This window comes from Dipodomys merriami, unplaced genomic scaffold (assembly GCF_024711535.1).
Source record: "Dipodomys merriami isolate MVZ:Mamm:240054 unplaced genomic scaffold, mDipMer1.0.p SCAF_7, whole genome shotgun sequence".
NCBI classification, from domain to species: Eukaryota; Metazoa; Chordata; class Mammalia; order Rodentia; family Heteromyidae; genus Dipodomys; species Dipodomys merriami.
The window spans coordinates 72,368,003-72,377,874 of NW_027206290.1; the positions used below are offsets into that span (position 1 = coordinate 72,368,003).

The following is a 9,872-nucleotide window of genomic DNA, read 5'->3' on the forward strand; positions in this document are numbered from 1 at the left end:
GGTCTGAGGATCATAGTTCGAAGCCAACCGGGGCAAAAAAATCCATGATGTTAGGTCTACCGGGGAGAAACGGCTCCTTCCCTAGTTCTCTCCCCAGCACCTGAAAATTCCCCACTCAGCACCAGTAACCCAGGCAACTAGCAGGCCTGGGGCAGTGGGAGCCTCCAGCCTCTCATTTCTCTCTCCTCTGAGGTCACTGTGGCATCTGTGTGGTCACACCTCCTCCATTTAACCTTTCTCCTCCGGCTATAAACTCTTTTGCTCTGGCTGCCTCCATCTTGTGGGGTTGGCAGTTTAGTCTCTCTGTCTCTCTCTCTCTCTGTCTCTGTCTCTCTCTCTCCCTCTCTCTCTCAATCAACCCTCTTCCCCTAACTGTGTGTAAGTTCTCTTTCAGATTCTATGTCCAATTAACCACCAGAAAACCAGAAGTGGCGCTGTGGCTCAAAGTGCTAGAGCACTAAGCCTTGAGTGAAAAAGCTCAGGGACAGCACCTGAGCCCTGAGTTCAAGCACCATGAACAATATATATTTCTTTTTTAAAGCAGAGTTCAAATTAGATCTCCCCCGCTCTCTGTGTGCATGCACCTGTGAGCACACACCAGTACTGGGGCTTAATTTCAGGACCTGGACTCTGTCCCTTAACATTTTTATGCAAGGCTAGTGCTCTACCACTTGTGCCACACCTCCACTTCAACTTTTTGATAGTTAATTGGAAGTAAGAGTCTCTTGGATGTTCCTGCTGGGGTTGAGTTTGAACACCGAACCTCAGATCTCAGCCTCCTGAGTAATTAGGATTACAAGCCTGAGCCACTGGTGCCCATTCCAAGTTATATCTGCTTTTTTTTTTTTTTTTTTTTAATACTCTGTTTTTGAGAGACACTGTGAACCAAGGGACTTCACAGTCAAATAGGACACAAGGTAAGAACAGAGGGGATGTTTGAAACATCATTTTTATTTTTTGGGGTCCGGTTGTGAGGCCTGAACTCTGGGCCTGGGCGCTGTCCCTCAGCTCTTCAGCTCAAGGCTAGCGCTCTACCACTTGAGCCACAGTGCCACTTCTGGCTTTTTTCTTTTTGCTTATGTGGTGCTAAGGAATCGAACCCAGGGCCTCATGCATGCAAGGCAAGCGCTCTACCACTGAGCCAACTTCCCAGCCCCTGAAACATCATTTTTTTTTTGAGCCAATACTAAGGCTTGAACTCAGAGCTTTGTGCTCTTACTTGGCTTGATTGCTCACAGTTGGTACTATACCACTTGAGCCATGCTGACAGTCTAATATTTTGCTAGTTAACTGGAGAGAAGATCTCATGGACTTTTCTACCCAGGCTGGCTTCCAACTGCAATCTTCAGGTTTCAGCCTACTGACAAGCAAAGATTACAAGTGTAAGCCACTGGCACCTGGCTTGGATCAGAATTTTTTTAATATATAATTTTATTGTTACTATTAAGGTGCTGTACAGAGGGGTTACCATTTCATAAGTCAGGTAATAAGATGGATCAGAATTCTTTTTTTTTTTTTTTTTGTCAGTTGTGGAACTTGAACTCTGGGCTTGGGCACTGTCCCTACACTCTTCGGTTCAAGCAAGTGCTCTACCACTTGAGGCACAGCACCACTTCCTGGACCAGAATTCTTAATTTGCAGTACTGTGGCCTTCCTATCCTTCTTCCTCTTGGGTTCTGTGGAATCTAATCAAGCAACATGAGGGCTGGCACAGGTACCGCCCCTCTGAGCTAACATTTTAAGGAAGGTGAGATTGGACGACAGTGTTGGGCTAGAGGGCAGGACTTTGGAATTCTAATCTGTCCTGTGTGTAGTGCTCTCAGGGAAATTTCTTTCCCTCTTTGGACCTGTTTGCTTACAGTGTAATTTGTACTGATCCTTAATCAGGATTGTGCATGTAGTTCTTAAAAATGTAAATCCCTGGGAGGAGGGCAGTTTGAGAATATAATAGAGGAATTGAACTTGTTCAAAGTACACTGTACAAGTCTATGCAATTATCACAAGGAAAGCCCCCTGAACTATTAATGTATGCTAATAACAAATGCAAATTCTGGCCAGGTACTAGGGGCTCACACTTATAATGAGGTTAAAATCTCAAAATCTTGATTCAAAGCCAGCCCAGGCATGAAAGTCTGTGAGACTCATCTCTGATTATTCAGGAAAAAGCTAGAAGCAGAGTTGAAAGTGCTAGCATTGAACAACAACAACAACAACAAAGCTCAGGAACGGTGCCCAGGCCCTGACTTCAAGCCATGACTACCATGCATGTGTACACACACACACACAGAGCAAATTCCTGAGCCCACCCAATTTGTGAGAATCTGAATTTTTTTCTAATTTATTTTTTAGATTGAAGTCAGGGTCTTGTGCTTGCTTAGCAGGCACTCTTGAACTTCAGTGACCACTCTTTATGAGACAGGATCTTAATTATGTAGCTCAGGCTGGACTTGAACTTGGAATCTGCCCACCTCAGGCTCCTGAATGCTGTTATTAGAGGTGTGTACCACCTGGACAACCTAAAACCCTGTATTTCTTTGAGATGTGTTGATATTCTGTTGCATGTTAGGAGTTTGGGACCCTCTGATCTGTGCTCATTTGTGCTTCATAATTCCCTTCCCCAGAGACGGTGTGTGTGTTCTGAATGTGGATATACTACAATCCATCAATGTGGAATTGACATACACACACGTACCCGCACACATGCTCCCAGACCTGGCTAAGAATGTCCTGAGACAGGGTTCTTTGGCCTGAAGACTAGATGAGAGAAGGCTGAGGCATCCTCTGCTCCTTCTTACTTATTCCCTCACAAATGTTTGAACATCTACTACAGGATAAGCCCATCTTGGTGCTGGAGGAGACAATAGGGAGCAAAACAAACAAAAATGCCCATCCTCAGAAAGTTTACATCTTAGTGGGCATGGTAAAGCTATGGTAATAAACGTCTAGAGCACGTCAGTGTCAAGTGTTGAGCAGAGAAATACAGGGAAAGGTTGGAAACTGACTGCCAGTGCAATTTATTTATTTAGTCGGTTTAGGCCTGAACTCTGGGCCTGGGCGCTGTCCCTCAGCTCTCCAGCTCAAGGCGAGCGCTCTACCGCTTGAGCCACAGCTCCACTTCCGATGTCTAATGGTTTATTGGAGGTAAGAGTCTGTCGGACTTTCCTTCCCCGGGCTGGTTTCGAACCGTGATCCTCAGCTCTCAGCCTTCTGAGTAGCCAGGATTGCAGGCGTGCGCCGCGACGCGAGCGCAGTCTTGGGTGAGTGTCCCGAGTCCGCCGTTTCCAGGGCTCGCGGTGACGTCACAGGCAGCGCGGTGACGCGCCGCCAGGGCTCGCGGCCGGGCCCATGGTCTCCTCTGTGACGGCAGCAGCCGGGCCGGGACACGGGCGGGCGAGAGGGCAGAGTCCGGCCGCGGGGCCCGCCGGCTCGCGCAGGGTCCGCGGGGTCCCGGCGGCGCGCGGCGGCGGCGGCGGAGGGCGGGCCGAGGGCCTGGGCGGCTGCGACAGCGACTCTGACGTCCGTGAGGGGCGGCCCCGGGCCAGGATGCGGCGGAGCCCCCGCCAAGGCTCGACCGCGTCCCCGCACAAGCACACGCCCAACTTCTACAGCGACAACAGCTCACAGAGCGTGACTTCGAGGGACAGCAGCGGGCACCGGTCGGCCGGTCTGGGGCCCGGGAAGTTCGAGGGCAGAAGGACCAAGGGCTCGAGCTGCGGAGAGCCGGCCTTGACCCCAGGAATGCCTGCAGGAGTCCCCAAAGCCGGAAGCCTCCGGCCGAAGCCGACGTCTCGGAGCCACAACGGGCAGACCCCCCGTGGCGCGGCAACCGTGAGGGGCGGGGCCTCGGGTGCGGGCGGGGTCGAACCCGGGGGCGCGAGGGCGGGGCTGGACCCTGCGGGGCGGGGCCTGGCGTGGATCGGGAAAGAATGTCCGGGCCCCCGGGGGAAAGTGAGGGCAGTCCGTAGACATAGCTTAAAAACAAAACAAAAAAATCCCCTAGGGGGCGGGCCTCGGTGTGCTGGATGGTCCTGGAAGGGGGCGTGGCATCCTGTGATTGGTCACCACTGAGAAGGCCCCTCAGTGCTGGCGAGAGTGGTTGGCTGCCCGCGGAAGCGGCCAGCGCCAGAACCTTAGCTTGGGGCGGGGCTTCTGTTTGAGGCGGGACCAACTTCGGATGGTCCTACGTGGGCCCCCGGCGAGCGTGGGAACCTGGGGTCGGGGTAGAAGCCCTTTTGAGAGGCTGTCTGGAGCTAGACTCGGGAGCCTGCGACTGGGCACTGGTGGAAGAATGAGTCAGCGGTACACAAGGCCTCAATGGAGTCTTTGGGCTCCTACAGAGCTTGCGGAGCCTCCTGTAGTCTCTGAGGAACAGCAGCAGCTCGACCTTCTCTCCACTCTGGATCTGAGACAGGAGATTCCTCCCCCGCGGGTGTCCAAGAGCTTCCTGAGTACGGGCCAGGCCGATCCCGACTCCCCCTGACCCCCCAACTCCGCTTTCAGAATCCGGTTACCCCGCCTGAGCCCCTGGCCCCTTCTTTGAGTGTCCAATCCCTTGTCTGGGTCTCAGCTCGTCCTATTGTCCACTCCGCCTCCTGACACTGGACCACCGTGCTCTAGGAGCCGGTCCCCGGGATTCGCCCTCTCTGAGCCGGTCCTCCTTTCTCCAGGCCTCCTCTTCCAGGTGCTGAGCGTGTTGTTATCCCTGGTAGGAGACGCGCTGGTCAGTGTGTACAGGTCAGAGGGAGGGACGGGGGCGGCCCAGGGCTGCTCTTTGGCAAGGGAGGGGAGCAGGGCCGGGCCCGGCTGAGGCTTGAGTCGTGTTCGCAGGAGCTGGGTCTAGGACCCTGGGGTCGGGGATGGGGGTTGACCAAGGGCCTCGGGCCTCAGCCTCCCGGCGGTTCCTCAGGGAGGTCTGCTCCATCCGCTTCCTGTTCACCGCGGTGTCGCTGCTGGGCATCTTTCTGGCAGGTGAGGGTTGGCGATTCCCTGGGGCCCCAGCTCTACAATTTCACAGCCAAATCCAGCTCCCCGCCTTCCCCTTTGTCACTGGCTCTCTCAGCCCCTTCAAAATCCTTTAGTGCTACCCCGGTCTTACATGGCCGTCCCCAGCCCCAGCCCCTCAGGCCTCCGCCATCTTCACGGTCTTCTCCCTTCCCCTGAGATCTCTCTCTTTTCTCCAGCACTCTGGTGGGGACTCCTGTATCTGGTCCCTCCTTTGGAGAATGTGAGTTGGGGAGACTGTCCTGGGGCGGGTGAGGGAATGATGGAGGTCCGTGGGAGCGCAGTGCTAGGACAGATTGCTAGGAAGCGCTGGGTGAGACCAGGTGTGGAGGAATGGGGCTGATTCTCAGAAAGCAGGGTGGGAGAGGGGGCTGCACAGCGCTGACGTGCCCCTCTCCCTCACTCCCAACAGGAACCTAAGGAGATGCTGACGCTAAGGTGAAAGGGCTCTTGGGGTGGGAAGTAAGCTGTGTGGAAGTGCTTCTGGGGGGGGGTATAGGGAGGGTGCATGGGGACAGGGAGTCAATCGCACAGCGCCCCACTCTCCCCTCCAGCGAGTACCATGAGCGCGTGCGCTCCCAGGGTCAACAGCTGCAGCAGCTCCAGGCGGAGCTGCACAAGCTGCACAAGGAGATGTCCAGCGTTCGCGCAGCTCACAGCGAGGTGAGCACCTGGGAAACCTCGGGTGGGTCGCGCCCACTAGGGGGTTTCAGCCTCCAACCCAGATCCTCACCGCCCGTCTCCGAGGCCCCCTCAAAGTCCACACTGGAGCACTAAGTTGCCTGCGCGGCCACCTGTACACCACCACCTGTACACCACCCTACCAACTTGGCCCAACCTCCTGCAGAGAGTGGCCAAGCTGGTGTTCCAGAGGCTAAATGAGGACTTCGTGCGGAAACCTGACTATGCGCTGAGCTCAGTGGGTAAGAGGCGGACTGACCCCTCTCAGCCGTGGGCTAGGCTTAGGGGCGGGCTGAGCGTTCTTCTCTTTGCCTTAGGCGCCTCCATAGACTTAGAGAAGACATCCGACGACTACGAGGACACGAACACTGCCTACTTCTGGAATCGCTTCAGTTTCTGGAACTATGCCCGGCCACCCTCAGTCATCCTGGAGGTGGGCCTGTAACCTGAATCTGGGATGGGACCAAGAACTGGAGCAAGGGAAAAGACCTTAATGAACTTGGTAGAGTCCTGGTTGAGATGAGGGCATCGCTAGTGTCCAGGATATAGCTCCCTAGAAGCCTAGGCTCCTTAAACAATCTTGAAACAGTACTGACATATCTATGCAGGCAGAGACTAGGGCTGGTGGACTCTCCGAGGGCTGAGAGGGATGCTCTGTCAGCCCACTGATGTATTGGATCTGTTTTTGTTGTTGTTTTTGCCTCTGCCTCGGGGTCTTACCAGGTAGCTCAGGCTACCTTCAAACTCACCATCCTCCTGTCTCAACTTCTTGAGTGTCCATGGGTTCTGATATTCTTCCCCCTTTCCCCTGTTTGCAGCCAGATGTGTTCCCTGGAAATTGCTGGGCTTTTGAGGGTGACCAGGGCCAGGTAGTGATCCGGCTGCCAGGACATGTGCAGCTGAGCGACATCACCTTGCAGCATCCGCCAATCAGCGTGGCACACACTGGGGGAGCCAACAGCGCTCCCCGTGACTTCTCAGTCTTTGTGAGTAGAGACAGACCAGGAAAGGGAGGGGGATATTAAAAAAAAAAAAAAAAAAAAAAAGCAGAACTCCCAGACATGGTTGACTCACGCCTGTAATCCTAGCTATTCAGGAGGCTGAGATCTGAGATCATAGTTCAAAACCAGTCGGAACAGGAAAGTCCATGAGACTCTTATCTCCTATTAACCACCAGAAAACCAGAAGTGGCACTGTGGCTTAAGCAATAGAGCACTTGCCTTGAGCTGAAGAGCTGAGGGACAGCGCCCAGACCCATAGTTCAAGCCCCATGACAAAAAAAAAAAAAAAAAAGCAGAACTAGCCCCAGCACTTGAAACTTTACTTACTCATCTGTAAACTGGACATCCTATCTTTTGCCTCTCAGGGCACATGACAACTTATGAAATACTAAGGTAACCTCTAAAAGGAAACATTATCTGCTCAGTCACACACCTAACAATGGGACAGACTTTTGATCTAGTCTTTTAGAGCCCACATTTTACATTATACATTCTTCCATCAGAACATGCATGAGAAAACAAATATAGCCACTGAACACAGAAGATCCTGGATAAAGTTGTTTTGTCTTCTGCCTGTGCCTCATTGCTCCTCACCTTTCACCCACCAGGGCCTCCAGGTTGATGACGAAACTGAAGTTTTCTTGGGGAAATTCACCTTTGATGTGCAGAAATCTGAGATTCAGACTTTCCATCTACAGGTGTGTTTATCTCTGGGGGTGAAGGTAATAAGGCAATGGGCATTGAGAAGATGGCTGGGGAGGGCAACCTTGAGAGAGCAATTCTTGGCATGATCCATTTGTCTTCCCAGAATGACCCTCCATCTGCCTTCCCTAAGGTGAAGATCCAGATTCTAAGCAACTGGGGCCACCCACGTTTCACATGCTTGTATCGAGTCCGTGCCCATGGTGTGCGGACCTCAGAGGGAATGGGGGAAAGTGTCTCAGGGGCCACTGGGGGGCTCCATTAAACATACTGATGATTGGAATAGAATTGAGCTTTGTGCCAAAGAAAGCTGAATGAGTGCTTGGAGGTGTTCTGTTGAGGAGGTACCTAGCTGGCATGTAAGTATGGTAGGACCTACCTTTCAACGCATTCTTTCCTTAGAGAAGCCCAGATCAATGTAGAGGCAGATGATGATGTTTATGGAGGGCTTGCCAAGAGTAAGAGACAGTTTGTTGGGCTTTCAACACTAATGAGTTCAAGCCCCCAGACTGGCAAAGAAACTCCCCCCCCTCAAGATTATAACATCCTTAAAATACTGGATTATAACCTGTTTAATAAGAAGCCATAAAGACATATCAATAATCAGGGAGAAGAGAGAGCCCTTAAGGAACACGGAAAGTGATCAAGAGACTTGTTCAAAGTTGTGTTGCTAATAGAGGACATCAGAATAGGACCTTTCTCCAGGGATAACCCCTTTAACTGTAGAATTGCTAAAACCTCACTTGCACTCAACTTCTATCCCAAATATCTAGGAAGTGCTCCAAGGAGTACAGGGGAAACTTTAGGCAGTCAAAATTAAGGGGACATGAGAAGCCCTAGAAAACTTTTTTGAAGTCACAGAACTGATACAGGCCTAGCAGTCATGATTTTTGTTTTTTGTTTTTTTTTGCCGATCATGGGGCCTGAACTCTGACCCTGGGCACTGTCCCTCAGCTCTTCAGCTCAAGGCTAGCACTCTACCACTTGAGCCACAGCACCACTTACGGCTTTTTCTGCATATGTGGTGCTGAGGAATCGAACCCAGGGCCTCATGCATGCAAGGCAAGCACTCTACTGAGCCACCTTCCCAGCCCAGGCCTAGAAGTCTTTACACAGGTTGTCTACAAAGTCCTTAGTGTCTAGCTGTGTGCTAGACATAGTGGAGGTGACTGTGTTCACCAGACCCTGTTCTCAGGGAGTCAAGAGAGAAAAGATGCTCTGGGAAGCAGAATTATTCACGCACTGATACAAGTAAAATTGAACATGAGTATAGTAGAGTTGGACATGCCAAGAAGATCTCAAATCTGAGGACAATCTGAGCAAATCTCAAAAAAAAAGTAGAATTAAAGGAGAAAATTAAACACCATGAAGGACACAAAGGATTAATAAGCTCTACCTAGAGGTGGAAAAGAGAGCTGCATGAGAGAAATATGGGCTGAATGCAAGTGGCTTATGCCTATAGTCTTATTCAGGAAGCTGAGATTCCAGGATCAAGGTCTGAAGCTAGCATGGGAGAAAATTCTAAGAGATCCTTATCTCTAAGTGACAGCTTGAAGTCCTGAATTCACATCCTATGACTGGTACACACACACACAAGAAATATGGAACCAGGCATCAGTGGCTCACACTTGTAACCCAGAAGCTGAGATCTAAGGACCAAGATTTGAAGCCAGCCTGGGTAGGGAAAATCCATGACTCATCTCCAATTAACCACCAAAATTTTGGAAGTGGAGCTGTGAGCTGTGGCTCAAGTGGTAGAGTGGTAACATTGAGCAAAAAAACTGAGACAGGACTGGGAATGTGGCTTAGTGGTAGAGTGCTTGCCTAGCATGCATGAAGCCCTGGGTTCAATTCCTCAGTACCACATAAACAGAAAAAGCTGGAAGTAGAGCTGTGGCTCAAGTGGTAGAGTGCTAGCCTTAAGCAAAAGCAGCTCAGGGACAGTGCCCAGGCCCTGAGTTCAAGCCTCCTGCAAAATGGGATATCTTGAATGTTAAAATCCTTCTCGGTGTCTGTTTTGGAAGAACCCAGTTCCCTACAAAGTAGAACATGGGAGTATCTAATACAAATCTGTGTTTTGGTGGATTGGAATACCTACCCATCTGTTTTAAACTTAGGAGATAAAACAAAAAAGAAGACCATATGAAAACGTAAGGTTAGGGATAGGGGATATGGCTCAGTGAAAGAGTGCTTGCGGCCCCCTGACTGTGACACCCAGTACTGGAAAACAAAAATATGAAATACCTACCAACCCTCTAAGGTTAGAAATAGATTAGGACTAGAGGTGTAAATCAGTGGTAAATCATGTAAACAAAATTCTCTGACATCCTAGTTTTGATCCCATCTCCAAAAACATAAAAATACTATATAATACTAATAAAATATTGTATTCAAGACTCCATATGTAGCTCTGTAGTATAGAGTGCTTATCTTGCATGCAGGATAATTGATAATAGCAATAGTGGTAATGATAAAAAGCAGAACTGT

The 9,872-nt window shown here is 50.9% G+C and overlaps 1 protein-coding gene across 2 annotated transcripts; it reads left to right on the top strand.

Moving 5' to 3' along the window:
- The first annotated feature begins 3,400 nt into the window (after positions 1 to 3,400).
- Spag4 (sperm associated antigen 4) lies at positions 3,401 to 7,673 on the top strand. Of its 2 annotated transcripts, XM_070007157.1 has the most exons (12): positions 3,401 to 3,847; positions 4,338 to 4,448; positions 4,668 to 4,734; positions 4,907 to 4,968; positions 5,181 to 5,224; positions 5,414 to 5,439; positions 5,556 to 5,664; positions 5,849 to 5,924; positions 6,000 to 6,115; positions 6,501 to 6,668; positions 7,292 to 7,381; positions 7,492 to 7,673. In XM_070007157.1, exons 1-12 carry the CDS (start codon positions 3,544 to 3,546, stop codon positions 7,648 to 7,650), a joined length of 1,332 nt encoding a protein of 443 aa, XP_069863258.1. In that variant the 5' UTR covers positions 3,401 to 3,543; the 3' UTR covers positions 7,651 to 7,673. The 2 variants fall into 2 exon arrangements, with proteins under 2 accessions (XP_069863258.1, XP_069863259.1); XM_070007158.1 differs by lacking the exons at positions 4,907 to 4,968; positions 5,181 to 5,224; positions 5,414 to 5,439 and having other exon boundaries at positions 3,402 to 3,847.
- Positions 7,674 to 9,872: the final 2,199 nt, after the last annotated feature.